Below are 14,377 nucleotides of genomic sequence, written 5' to 3' on the forward strand. Positions count from 1 at the left end.
CTGGCCGTGTCCGTCACTCCATCCCTTCCTCTGGCTTCCTCAATTATCTGCCTTTAGGTTGCTGACCACGCACCGAAAGTCTCACTTCTCAAAATGACAGAACTATGTGAAGTAAACGCCGAGGCACTCAGGCAGGACCTGGATGACAGTATGGAGACAAGGAGGCCCAAACACCGCTGGGTGGGAGAAGGCTCGGTGCTGTCATGAAGCCAATCCTCAAATCCATGCAATCCTAATACAAATCCTCAATGGCTTTTGGGTTTTGTTTTTTTTGTTTGTTTGGTTTGGTTTGGTTTTTCCTATTGTTGTTAATGATGGACAAAATGAATAAGTGGGCAAGAATATCAGATAAGATTTTGGAAGAAGAAAAATGAGGATAAATTGTCCTACTGGATGAAAATCAAGATGGGAAATTACAACAATTGGAAATATTCATTCATGGAGTCATCCTACATTTTTCAAGCACTCATCCTAGGCCATGTGCTGTGCCGGGCCACCCCATGTTTGGGGTGCTATAGGGACATGATGCTTCTTGACCAGAGGACCTGTCTCAGAGCCCAGTGAGGGGTGGTTGGGAAAGGTGGTTAGACAAAAGTCACAGAGGTGGGCTTTGAGCCAAGGCTGATGGGCCCAGCCTTATAAGGACAAGGAAAAGCAACTGGGCAAAGAGAAATGGACTGAATCAGGTTCTCCTGTGGGCAAGCCACTTTGCAGCTTCAGATCTCAGGCAGCTCACGTGCAGGATGGGCCCATAATTAATAGTAACCTGATCATGATACTAACAAACATTCAGCACATCCTATGTGCCAAGCACTTTATTTTTTAAGATCTTACTTATTTCAGAGAGAGCAAGTACATGAGCAGGGGGGAAGGGCAGAGGGAGAGTGGAAAGCAGACTCCCCGCTGAGCAGTGGGGCTCTACCCCAGGACCCCAGGATCATGACCTGAGCTGAAGGCAGATTCTTAACTAACCGATCCACCCAGGCATCCCTGCCAAGTACTTTATATGTAACATCTCACTTAATCTTCACAGCATCCTATTAAGATGGGTTCCATTATCTCTATTTTTCATGTAAGAATATTGATGTTCAGAGAGTTTAGGTAACTTGTCCAAGGTTACACAGCTAGAAGTGGTGAAGGTCAAACACAAACATAGGCAGCCTGGCTCCAAGTCTCTGTACTGCTATCACTACCTGACTCTGCCCTTCAGGGGTGCTGATGTCCCTTCAGGACAGGCAAGGACCAATGTCACACAGAGATTCCAAATGAGGCAGACCTCAGTGGCTCACTATCCTCAAATGAAGCAAGAGTCTGCTTTTCCCTACAGGCTGCCCCAGGCTAATGCTTGGCCTTTTCAGAACTTACATTGTGTCACTTAGACGATGAAGGAACCCCTGCAAGCATCCAACTTACTCACCCCAATAGTGCAGAAGCCCCTCTCTAGGTAACAGAAGATCACCAGTGACAAGCAGCTCATTACCTACTGATGTATACAATTTGGGGATTGCTTTCTCTAGAACTTGGTTACCTACACTTTTTACTTGCGTCCCTGGGGACTGGCAAGAAGAAATCCACTTCTGACAAGAAGCCAGAACAAGTCCTAAGCACTGTCACCTCGTGGCTTCACCTGTCTGATGCCACCTGTGTGATTTTTCAGTGAGTTCTCTGGGTGTCTTGCTCCCCTACATGCTTCTTGAATCCCAGAAACACAGATCAGTACACCTTGGCTGTTAAGGGGCACCCCCAAGTGGGAGACGGGGGATCGGCAGCAGTTCCTAGTACCCTCCGTGTGCCTACCTCTCTCTGCTCCCTCTGAAGACAGAGTTCTTCGGTTTCCTCCATCAGTTTGTCTGCAAAGCAAGCATGCACCCTCACAGAGAGTTCACTCCAGCGCTGGCCTGGAGGGGGCCAGTGCCTTCCAGTGACCTCCCTCACTCCCAGGATCGCCCAGGAAAACGGTCAGCCTTGCCATGCCCAGGCCACTGGAGGGCAGAGCCAGCTCCAGGGGATAGAAGCTGCTGCACTGCCCTCAGCTGCTACCCTTTCTGGTCACTGTCCCTGCTTTGTGTGCTCACAGGACAAGGACGGCCTCATCTTCAGAAGTTCAGGTGGGTGTCTGCAGCCCCCTAGAAGTGCTCTTCTTTGTGCTGCCCCCCAGACCACCTCCCCTCTGCACTAGTGTCTGGCGGGTAGGGGAGGGTAGGTCCTGGGGGAGGCAGGGGTGTCTGCCCCAGGCAGAGGGGAATCAGTACTGAAGCCCCAAGTGTCTAAGAAAGGGGCAGGGGAGAGGATCCCAGGCAAAGCATTAAACCCCCAGTCTTCACCTTCTTTTTTCCCAAACAGAGCATGCTTGCCAGCCAGTTAGGGGCACAGGGGCCTGGAACCCTGTGGTCAGGTTTAAAGTGGGCTGGCAGGTGGGAGTTATTAGGGGCAGATCCAGAAACCTGGGGACCCCAGGCAGGATAACATCAACTCCATTTATGGGGCCCCTCCTGTGTGCCTGATGCAAGTGCTGACAGCCATGTTCTCATTTCCCCTGACCACCCCGCCCCCACCACCTCTAAAGCGAGGGACTATTCTTGTCTACATTTTAAAGATGAGGACATTGAGGCTTACAGAGGCTACACTGCCACAGCTAACAGACAACTGGCAAAGCTGGTCCAGAGCCCAAGCTCCTGGCCACCAGGTTCTCCTGCCTCCTGTCACGCCAGCCAAAAGGACACAGGTTACATGGTGAAAGCCTCTAGGCTCCGGGCTGGCCCGTGGCTCCCTGTAGCCTGCTAAGCCCTGCCCCAGATTCCCCTTCCTGGGTCCTCCACCAAGCCCCGGCTATCCCCCTCGTCCCTGAAGAGCTGCCTAGGGAGCCTCAGCTTCCGGTCCTTCCCTCTAGCCAACCTAAATACTCCTGCTTCTCCTTGGCCAACTGCAGCCCCTGAGCTTCCAGGCTTTTGATCATGGCTTCTCCCAGCTGGGCATTCTTCCAAGTCCTGGGGAGGGAGGGCAGATGGGACAGAAGAGAGAAGAAGAAGAGACACAAAATCGTTACAACAGAAGGCTAGAGAAGGAGACTGGGCATGGTTTGTACCCGCCCATCCTGTCTCCTCCAGAATCCCAGCCCCATTCACTCCTGGCACCCGTGGCTCTGGGCATGCCACCAGCATCGATCAGTTACAGTCCCTGGGGGCTGGCCGAGGCTGCAAAGTGGGCCACCGTGGGCCAGGCCAGCAGCACTTTCAGAGCAGGGAAGAGATTGCTTCCTGGGCTGCTCTCTCCACCATCGCATGCCACTACCTGGCACAAGGCCTGGCATGGGGCACACTCAGGGTTATTTGTTGGACTAAAAGCATGCCCCAGCTCGAATAGGCAGGTGCCAGGACAGGGGTCTACATGCAAATGAACCGTGTTGGGCTGGAGGTTTCTATGATCTGGACTCTGATTCACAAAGCACTAGGTCCAGTCTGTGCTAAGATTCACGGTGGGCCTGGGGAGGTGAGATGGGTGTCAGGAGGCAGCCAAATCCTCCTAGTGATGCTGGATGCTCCCAAGAATTGGAGACAAGTGGTGTCCACCTGTGACTCCAGACAAGCAAAGCTCACTGTGCTCAAAGCCCACTCAGCAGACCCCTCACAGATGCTCTAACCCTGGCCTGTCCTTTCTTCCCCCAAACTAACCAACTTTCACAACCCTGTTTGCAAGGAGGCCCAGACAGTTTTTCACCCCACTCTACTCTTTTCAGGGGTCCTCAGTGGCCCCCAGGATCCCAGCAGAGAGGCAAGGAGATCAGGGTAAATCTAGCCCATAATCGTTCCCTTTCTGGACCTGCTCCCCTGCCTATGGGCACTTACACCTTCCCGGACTCCTGTAGCATCTCCAGCCACTGGGTCTGCTCAAACTCGGACTCAGCAGCCAGCAAGATGTTCCCCTGCCAGGAAGAGGAGCCACAGGTGTACCTGAGAGGAGGCCACTGCCAGGATGTCAGAGGCTGCCCACAGGGCTCCACAGGCCCTGCTCTGCCCCTCCATCATACACCCCTAGGACACTGACACTCTCCCAGACCAGGCCACTGGAGGGGTTCCCCCAGGAGGTCTGGAGGTCCCCAGAGAAGCTGGTCTGTCCTGCTGAGTCCAGGCTGAGGGGAGAGCTTTACTCACATGGAAGTCCTGGTGCGAGATTTTCATGGCATAGGGCATGCTGGGTTCTTCCTTGGCCTCCACCAGGCAGCCTCCCAGGGGGATGACACCCTGGGAAAGAACCAGAACAGGGAACCCCCACCCGCCCATGTCACTCAAGGCCTCTTGGAGCTCTCAGCCAAAGCCAGGTCCTACCAAGGGCCCTAGGCTGGGAGCTAGACCAGAACTAACTCTCAGAAGGAAGAGGAAGGGTGGGAGTGGGCTCTGGGGCACAGGAGGGTTGGGGGGCAGCCCAGGAGAGGGAGGGAGTCTTGGGCCCCAAGAAGGATTTGTTCTCCAGACTCTGCTAGACTACAGTGAGAAAAGAGCCGGTCTTCTGCCCTCATGGGATGCCCTCCCCCCATTGCCTCTCGGGGCCCCTCCCCACTGTGGCCCTGTGGGGGGGGTGCCTCACCTTAGGATGTATATTGAAGTATTTATTGGTTTCAAAGTTCTTTTTTTCGCTCTCAGAGTAGTAAAGAAGAAAGCTCTCTTTGATGATGAAGAACCTAGAGTGGGTAGTGGGGAAGAAGGGGCAACCAGGAGGGAAGGGGTGAGGTTTCTTGGGGCAGTAAGAAGGCCTTGGAGGTACTGCACGCACATGGAGAGCCTCTGGGGGCACCAGCTCCGACTCACCATCACTGACTCATTTTCCCCATCTGGGCAAAGGCTTCAGCTGGCCAGCTGCCCGGCACCATAGGCAGCCTGGCCCTTGCACGGGTGAGCCGCTGACGTGGGGAGCCCACAGCTGGCCTCCAGGTCTGGCCACCTCCATCCTGCCCCACTAGCACCCTTGGCACAGGGGGGCTCCTATAGTCCTTCCTCTCTGCTATCTTCAAGGGTGAGTCATTATTTCCAGTCCCTTAGGGTCTACCACAGGAGAAGGGGGAGGAGGGAAAGAAGAAAACTTTCCCACCATTTCTGCCTTTCAGCCTCTCTGCTCTAGGAGAACACAGAGCCTGGTGAGGCCTCCCTCCTCACTAAGACATTGTACAAGATTCCAAGATGGGTCTTCTGACAAGTAATCATGAAACCGGCCATTGAACGGAACGTTGGTACCAGGCTGGCCAGGCCAGGCCTGCCGTCTACATGAGACCCTCGCATCCTCTTCTGTCTGAGTGCTCCATGGCCTCCTTTGGGACTCATGTCTAACTTAGGGTTTCTGGGACCTTGGTGCTTTCTGATTGTCATAGAGGCAACTGCCTGAGGCCAACATGTGGAGCACTTAGACCCACCCTGTGGACTCTCTAGGACTAATAACTGGAGCTGACCACAATAAGATACCAAGTACCCTCTGAGACAAGATCCAACCAGGCCTCAAAGCCCCGAGGCTCAGGGACATCCAGAGTGGCTGACTTCTTGCTATCAGGGACCCTGGGAATGTCACTGGCATGGTGGCAGGATCAGAGGAGCTAGAAGCAGAGGGTGCTGGAGCCAGCTCAGATAGGCTGAGGACAGCTGGCCCTGTGACTCTCCCCCTGCCCCCCACCCCGCCCCTGCTCTGCATTCAGTAAGATGGTGTGGGTAGCTGGGTATTAGTCACAGTGGGAGCACTTACACCATGAAAACCATCAAATGCTACAAATGGGGCTCCACCCAGCGCCTCCAACCTCCCCCCCACCTCCCACCACTGAGAGAGCCCCTTGTTAGCCATTTACCAGCACACTACTCGTTGGAAATCCCCTGTTGTGAAGGGTCCAAAAAATTGCCGGGGGCATCACAAAGTCAGTGAGTCTCTGAAGGGCCACCAGCCATGTGATCTTTCCTGAGGCCACAGCTGCTGGGGGAGTGTCCCCGGAACTGCCCACAGCTGCCACCTCACCTCCTCCAGGAAAGAAACTCAGCTTTGTCCTTGGGTGTGAGCCACACGCCAACCCTTGTTATTTATTTGCAGTGACCCCCTTGTTCCCGCCAGATGCCAAATGGAGCTGCAGACATCCCGCTGATGCCCTCCTCCCCCCAGGCCTCTCTGCCCCTGCTGGAGAAAGGACACATAAACGCCACCCTCTGCCGAGGTGCAGGGACCCCCAGCACCTGACCCCCACCTGTCCTCAGCTTTCCTGCTGCTTCTGCCCTGCAGCCCCTCTGTTCTGGGCCCACACTGAGCTCACCACCGCCCACATCACTACATTTTGCACCATCCTATAAAGGGGATTGTGCCGAACTCCCTAGAAAGCCCTCCTTTCTGCTTTTCATCTGGCTGAGCCCTTCCTTGGTGACCAGCCCAGCCCAGAGCCATCTGAGGCTCCTCCTGCATTTGCTGACTGGGCTGTGCACTTGGCACTTAGCCCCAATATACCCATGTACCCCATCTTGTCCTGAGGGGATGCTGGGCTCCTGGGAGGCAGGCCTGTGCCCCCTCTGATCCATAGGCCAAGGGAGATGCTCCTTGTCTGTTTCAAAGAATCCACACAGAGTTAAGAACACAGGTTTTGGCATCAGACAGACCTGCCATTTCCCAGCTGGGGGACCTTAGGCAAGTAAGCTCATCTCGCTGAGCATCAGTTTATTTACCTGTAAAATGGAGATGATAACACCCACCTCAGAACAGTTTACCAGTTAAGAGACTATTTACCCCGTCTCTGGTATTCTGTTACGGGAGCCTAACAAAGACAAATCCCCTCTTGCCTTCCCGGCACTTCTGAAGTTCCCTCTGCACTGAGGGTAAAGCATTGTGCCAGGGACTCGGTTGGGAAGGAGGGGTAACAGGTGGACAATCACTGGACCCACGGGCAGGGAGACAACAGGGGCTCTGGAGTCAGACAATCCCCATCCCTCACACCATGGTCTCAGGCAAGCTCCCAGCCTTGCTGAGCCTCCCTTTCAAAGCTTCTCTATGAAACAAGGGGTCAGGATTCATTGCTGAGCTCCTATTGTGTGCCAGGCACTGTTCTCGGTGCTAGAGATAGAATTGTGGGCAAGGGAGACACAAATTCCTGTCCCCAGAGAGTTTACACTTGAGAGTGAATATATGTAGTGGGGAGGTGGACAGTAAATAAATAAGAGAGAGAGTCCATGTACCAGTGCTAATAAATGCCATGGAGGAAAATAAGGCAGGATAAGTAATGGGGTGAGGGGTGGGTGAGGAGGTTATAATATTAAACACAGTGGTCAGGGAAAGCCTGATAATGAAGGTGACATTTGAGAAGAATAGATGCTTCAGGTAGAGGAGCCAGTGGTGCAAAGGCCCTGGGGCAGTAGTGCGCTGGGCTCTGGGAGGAGCTGTGAGGCTTATAGCACACCTATGGCCAGGCAGAAAGCAGCAGGACCAGATCACGGTAGCGATGGGCCCACACACCGTGTGTGCCCTTCCCAGCCTAGTTCCAGCTATGCTCAGCTTGGTTTGGGTGGGAGTGAGGGTCAAGGGAGAGCAGCTGGCATGAACCTGGGGGAGCAGGGCAGCTCCCCAGCTGGAAGGGAGGAATATCACCCAACAAAGGGCACATTTGGAAAGCACGCCTCCAGGTCCTATAGAGCCACCGTGACTCAGAAACCTGTCTCAGCGACAGCCTGCTACCCCAGCTGGTGATGCTCCCTCTCAGTGGGTGAGGGCCCAGGACCTGATTGCCCCTGCACAGAAGGACACTTCTTCCTGTCCCTTTGCTCCCAGACACTCTCATTCAGACTGCTAGCCAGGGGCCATCTCCTGTTGTGCCCTGCAGAGTTGGTGCTTGGCCAGGGCTGGAGGCACTCCCCATATGTGCTGGCTCCCCTGCTAAGTGTTTTACACGTACCCAAATATTTGATCGATGCCACAATCCTGGAAGGAAGGGTTGTGACCATTTTACAGATGAGGAAACTGAGGCCGAGAGGGGGCATAGTAACATGTGCAAGGTCACACAGCTAGGGCAGAGGTGGGGCTGCGATTGGCACCCTGCAGACCACAGTCCTTGCTCCCATTTTCCACACCCCACCACATGTGGGGCCGCTTCCATTCATGCCAGCACCGAGGCAGGAAACCCCTGGGCCAGAGGCAGGAGGTACCGAGGCTGGGGCAGCCAGGGGTCAGAGCCCTGCCACTTACCAGCTGTATGGTCAGGGCAAGTTATCTGATCTCTCCAGGCCTCAGGTCCAAGTGTGATTGAGGACAAACATAGCAGCTAGATCTCTTAGTGTTGTTGGGATCAGTAAACGAGTTTGTTCCCCTAAAGACAGCATATTGTGACACATGGTAAATCAATAAACATTTACTTTTATTACTGCTGTTATTGTGCATTATGATTAGGTTCAGGGTCTCTGCAGCCCTGCCCTGGCCTCGGTTCCCATTAGCTCTCCCCTGGCTCCTCCTGGCAGCAGCCCAGCTGGCCAGCACCCTGTCCTCCAAGTACCAGGCACTTCCCTGCATCTGCAGCTCCCTCCTGTCTGCAGCCCACCCTTCAATCCAGGGCCAACTTCAGGCCTGGGCAGACCTTTGTCTGTAACCCTAGGCCTCCCCCACCCCTAGCAGCCCCACTAGGCAAGACAGAGTACAGCCCAGATCCTGAGTGAGGGGAGAGCTCCCTCACTAACCCTAACCCTCCCCTCTCCAGCCCTAAAGAATGGTATTTGCATGTCCAGTCGCCCAGTCGAAGGAGTAGGAGCATTTGTAAGACACTCACTTTGGTGTTCCATTGGCATTCTCTTTTTAAATCTCTCACAGCGACTCTAAGAGATGGAGGTATTTGTGTTTCTGGATCCTGGTGAGTTAACGAGGCACAGGGAAATTAAGCAGCCAGTGAGTGGCAGACTTGAAGTCGGCTTGGTCCACTGACCCAGCCCCTGTTCCCGACTGCTGTGTTCTTTGATGCCTGGTCCCCCTCATCACTACGCCTGACCCTTCTGGTCACTCATGACCTGCAACTGCTGTTTGCCATCCTAGAACTCATCTCTGTAGAGTGGCAGCGAGCTCCCGGTCAGCTCAGGTCAGGGAGCATTAATGAATCCCCCGGGGACCCAGGCCAAGTCCTAAGCTGGGCTGGGGCTTGAGGATTGCCTGCCTTCGATTGCCTGCCTGCCTGCCTTCGAGGAGCTTAGAGTCAAATGCAGGGGAGCCAGTGTAGAAATGAATAATTCAAAAACAGCTAATGTTTATTGAGCTTCTCCTGTGCCAGGCACTGTTCTGGTAACATCATTATGTGTGTTAACTCATTCGCTCCTCACATGAGCTAGGGGATGGTAACTGGAGCACAGAGAAGTTAAGTAATATGCCCTAGATCACACAGCAGGTAAGTGGGGGAACCAGGATGATTATAAAGCAATGGCTTGCACTGCATTGCACCAACATTGCAAAGCACCAGCATACCCCTCCTCACTGTGAAGCACCAGAGTACACTGACACTGTCAAGCACGCAGATACACGCTGACATTGCAAGTTTGTATGAGGCACAAGAAGAGTGCAGACCAGGGAGGAATGATGGTTTAGGTGTGAGCCAAGGGAATGCTCCGGGAGGAGGTGACAACTGAGCAGGGTTTTGAAGAGTGAATAGGAATACCTCAGGAATCTGGGAGGAAGCCAAAGGGGGAGATACATTCCAGACAGAAGGAACAGCATATGGAAAGAATCGTGTGTTCAAGGTTCTCAAAACATGTCTGGTATGACTGGCAGATAGGCACAAAAAGGGTAGGCTGCGGTGTGGGGGAGGGCCAGTGAGGGGTGAATGAAGGTCAAGGAGACATGCAGGGACAGAGCAGGGTGGGGCTGCTTCTTGCTAATAAGGGTAACTGCCAGCTTAGGTGACAGGGTGGACGCAGGTGCCATCCAACACAAACAAGGAAACTTGGGGAGGATTTCCTAAGCCTGGTCTCCACCTTTTACTCCCCTCCTCGGCACTCTGAATGCAACAAGGGCTCAGCCAGAGCCTGATGGTCAACACTGGCCTCACGATCAATCCAGCTGGAGGTGAGAGGACATGCTGCTTAGACCCACAGATGCCTTCAAAGTTGGGCAGGTCCTGTTTAAGAGAGGGATCTACTCTGCTGCGCTCCTTACTCTTTGGAGAGGTAATAGGCAAGTTTGGGAGTAGGGGTTGGAAAGGGCCTTGGAGCACAAAGCGAGAGAAAGTTGGAGTCAGGGGAAATCCCGTAGGGCCGTGGGGAAGAGGGTTGATGGGAGAGTGCAGAGGAGTGCAGAGGAGAGAGGACCCATAGAAGATATGGGAGCTGGGTCCTACAGTGTCAAGAGACAGTGGTGAACAATCCCATCTCTGGCGATGGCATGATGGGGTGTCTGGAAGGCTTGTGAAAACAAGGAGCCAGCACTCAATGAGACAGTGTTCACACTTCTGTGATTTAAATGCCTCTTCCGCCGTTTTCATTGCCAACTCTTCTCTTCTGCATAGCCTACTAGACTCACAGATCCCTTGTGTGAGAAGCGGATGTGCCCACGAGGTGGTGGGGAAGGGTAGGGAGATGGTGGGATGGGCTGAGTTCTTACCACAGGGACCACCCACGGTGGATAGCACGTCAATCCATAAACAAGGAAACAAGAGTTTAGAGCCTCTTGAGGATTAGCAGAAGCCTTGGTGCAGGTTTGGATTTCCTTAGGATGCGGGGTGAGACCTTGGGCCAAAGTGAACTCACTCTCAAGAGGGCAGCGAGAGCCTAGTAGACATGTGAGCCACCCATGGGTGACCTTTCACAGGAAGGTGGGTGGGTATCCAGCCTGGCTGCCCCTTCTTCCCCAGGCACAGACTTGCCGAATAAGACCAGCACCCCGTCTCCCTTATCCCTGAGCCTCTCAGGCACTGAGAACAGTTGTGTGAGGTTTGGAGCCAGGTAAATCCTAGAGCTGGGGAGGGACAACTTAGCAGAATTGTCCTTTTCAGGAGTGATAGAGGAAGATAGAAATGACAGCCCCAAGCATGTGTCCCTTTTCGTTCATGCTGCATGACCTGGTACACTCAGGGAATGCTCATGCTGACCTTTGCCACTTGTGTGACATTAGCTCTGAAGTGGTAGGACAGTAGGAATCATACCTGTGAAGGACACGAGTGATGACAAGTTAGAATTGATGCAGACATCATCAAGTCCAAGGGAGTTTTTAAAACCGTTAGTGCAGGGCAGCCCAGGTGGCTCAGCGGTTTAGCGCCGCCTTCAGCCCAGGGCGTGATCCTAGAGACCTGGGATGAGTCCCACATCAGGCTCCCTGCATGGAGCCTGCTTCTCCCTCTGCCTGTGTCTCTGCCTCTCTCTCTCTCTCTCTCTCTGTATCTCTCATGAATAAATAAATAAAAAATCTTTAATAAAATAAAAACGTTAGTGCAATTCTTCAAAGAATACAGTACAGACGGGGCACCTGCCTGGCTCAGTGGTTGAGAGTCTCTGCCTTTGGCTCAGGGCATGATCCCGGGGTCCTGGGATCAGACTCCCCTGCATGGAGCCTGCTTGTGTCTGCCTCTTTCTCTGTGTCTCTCATGAATAAATACATAAAATCTTTTTTAAAACACAGTAAAGACAAGGTGAATATGTAAAACAGACAACAGTGCAGAGGCACTGGGTGAAGTGGGTAGAGCCTTAGAGCCCCACCCCCTGCTCCCCACTCCCTTGTGGTATAGTCAAGGAATCTCTAGAGTCATCGATGGAACACGGTTGAAAAACCACCATGCGAACCACCTCCATTTTGCAGAAGAGACACCACGGGCCAGTGAGGTGAGATACTGCTGGGCCTCGGCCGGGCTCATACAGCCGGTCACACACAGCCGGCCACTGGCAGAACCTGCTTCTAAACCTAGGGTCACTTTCCAGCACAGCCAGAGCCTCTTTCAAAGGAAGCTGCTTTGTTATTTCCAAGTCCTGGACATAAGGAAGCTGAACTGCCTGCATGTGTCCTGCATGAGGTCTGACCGCTATTCACGGGTGAGACTCATTTTCAAACATGACATCAGCAGCCACTAGGGACAGCTCCTGGGGGTGGGGGTGTGAGGAAAGTATGGCTTGTTTGCATTGTTAACTCACTTAACTTCACAAGGCTTAGTCCCAGTGAATCATCATATGTCTGCAGTGCAGCCTGAATTAATGAGTGTTGTATCATTGTTTAGCTGTGACATTATGCCCATCTCCTTAACCTAAGGACTCAGGGGAACCTTGGTGCCACCACCTCAAAAGCAGTAGGGGTAATGGATAGAAGGGTCTGGGGAGATCCCACCAAGCTGTCGCACTGGAAGAAGTTTGAAGAACACAAGTTTATTACAAAAAGAGGAGCCGGCAGGCACCTTGCAGCTGTGATAAAACAAGCAGTAATGCCACAGCTGTGCTCATGAGGCACTTCACACAGCCAGCTGTGCAGAATTCTACGTAAGCCAGAAAGCGAGACCAAATCCCAGGGTCACTAGAGGCTGAGCCTGGTGCGTGGAGGTGACATGCTAGGCTCTTCCCTTCGGGACAGCTTGGTATTGCCACGTCATCTCTATGAAACAGTGCTCAGGGTCACAGATGAAACTCCCAGACCCAAAGCCCTGTGGGAAGAAAGCCTCCCCAGATCTTTCTGGTATGGTGGCCCCAGATGATCTTTCCACACCTGGGCAGGTTATGACCTGAGATTTGGGAAGTGAGGCCAGCATCTCATGGTTCCCCTGGTGTTTAGCGGACACTGAATGTGCTACGAGTGAGACCTGCTGCTAGGCTGAGCTGGGGGCCCACTGGCCACCTTCCGTGGGGGGAAGGGGAAACAGGGCCCAGCGTAGAGGGCCCTGCAGCAGGAACTGGCTGGGCCCTCCCCGTCGGGGGGCTCTGGGCTCTGGGCATTTGTTCAGAAGGGTTTGGGAGAGGGACCAGAGGCCCCAGGAGAGTATTAAACCCTGGGAGAGCCGGCCTGCCTGCAAGACCAGCCCTGCTGCGAGCTGACACTGGCTGAAGCTGGGCTACCAGGTCTCTGCCAACAGCCTCTGCATCTCCGCAGCTCCCAGGCTGGGGAGGACTGAGTCATCAACCTTACCCTCTAGACACCGATCCCAGTTCTCTTATCTCTTCTAAGTCATGGTTTAATTGCTTTCCCCTTTTGTTGACTAGGGGGGAGAAAGCCGAGCCTTTCACTCAAAGCAGCCCAGGAAGGGCAGGGCTGCTTGGGCCATGAGGTTTGAAGGCACACGCCCTGAGACCTGAGACAGGTCCTGAGCGGAAGAGGCTTTACAGAACCCAGCCTGCCACAGACGTTCCATCTTGCCCATCCGTTATTTATGCGGCTGCAGGAGCCTTTCCAGGCCCCTTCCCCTTAGCGGCCCCAGCGAGGGCATTGATCGCCCTAATGGCAAGGCTCTGCAGTGGCGGGCCTGGGCTGCCCCCTCCCCAAGCCTTCTTGTGGCCGCTAATTAGCTGAGGTCCAGAGACTCCATTTCACAAATGGGGAACTGGGGCCCAGGGGGCCCTGCTGGGAAGCAAGAAGGGGCTAAGCTTAGCATCATGACCCTCACCCCAAAGGGCAGGTGGGCTCTTAGTTATTTCCTGAACCCCAGGGGAGGAGGACTCTTTGTAAGGTGGCCGCTTGAGAATTCCTATAAAAGAAGGGAACAGAGGTGACAATCTCCCCTTAAGGAGGCTGGAGGACTTAATCTGCAGAGCATGTACACTGTTCTCAGTTAGACTGGATGGTTTTCAGAGCGGCTGTGGGGACTGCTGATGGTGTATGCGGTTGGGGGTGGGGAGCTAAAGCCTCCCAAGCCTCCCTTGGCTCCACCATTGTGCTTTGAGCTAGGAGCCTTTGCCCCTGACACCTCCCAGCCCTGAAATCGACTGTGGGTACAGGGCCCAGGTCCCCACCACTGTAGGTGAGAGGGGCTAAGAGATATGCCACAGGGTTCAGAGGCCCCCAGTATTTACTAGGGATGTGATCAGGTGTAAGCGACTGGCAAGAAGAGTCTTGGAGGACAAGACCCAGACTCAATACCTAGGACAGCAGCCAGACCCAATGGGGAGGGAGCAGTGGCTGCCTACAGCAGCTAAGGCAGAAGAGAGGGGAGTGGGGGGCATGCGCTATCTGTACCTGTATTTACAAGCGGCCTTCCCACCCCACTCCCTACCAGGGTGCCCTGGTAGAGAAGAGGCTGTGCCTGGTTCTCAGGAACTGCATCTAAGACAGTACAACCCTGGAAGCCCCTCATAAGATCCCCTCCACACTGCCCCAGGCCTCTATTTAGGGGATGCAAGAGAAGTCTAACTTTGGAGGAATGCAAGAAACCCATATCCCACTAAATCCCAGAGAGAAAACTGGCAGAACCAAGAAAGGTATGTGAAAC

General features: G+C 53.8%; 1 protein-coding gene across 1 annotated transcript in view; it reads right to left on the minus strand.

The window, feature by feature from the left end:
- PLEKHD1 (pleckstrin homology and coiled-coil domain containing D1) overlaps positions 1–14,377 on the minus strand; it is a 28,685-nt gene that overhangs the window by 12,764 nt on the left and 1,544 nt on the right. The window contains exons 2-6 of the mRNA XM_041757994.1: positions 4,585–4,678; positions 4,152–4,241; positions 3,846–3,922; positions 2,896–2,987; positions 1,798–1,850 (exon numbers count right to left, since the gene is read on the minus strand). Of these exons, the coding sequence (XP_041613928.1) occupies positions 1,798–1,850; positions 2,896–2,987; positions 3,846–3,922; positions 4,152–4,241; positions 4,585–4,678 (406 nt within the window). The remainder of the gene's footprint in view (positions 1–1,797; positions 1,851–2,895; positions 2,988–3,845; positions 3,923–4,151; positions 4,242–4,584; positions 4,679–14,377) is intronic.

Source organism: Vulpes lagopus, chromosome 6 (assembly GCF_018345385.1).
Source record: "Vulpes lagopus strain Blue_001 chromosome 6, ASM1834538v1, whole genome shotgun sequence".
Classification (NCBI taxonomy): Eukaryota; Metazoa; Chordata; class Mammalia; order Carnivora; family Canidae; genus Vulpes; species Vulpes lagopus.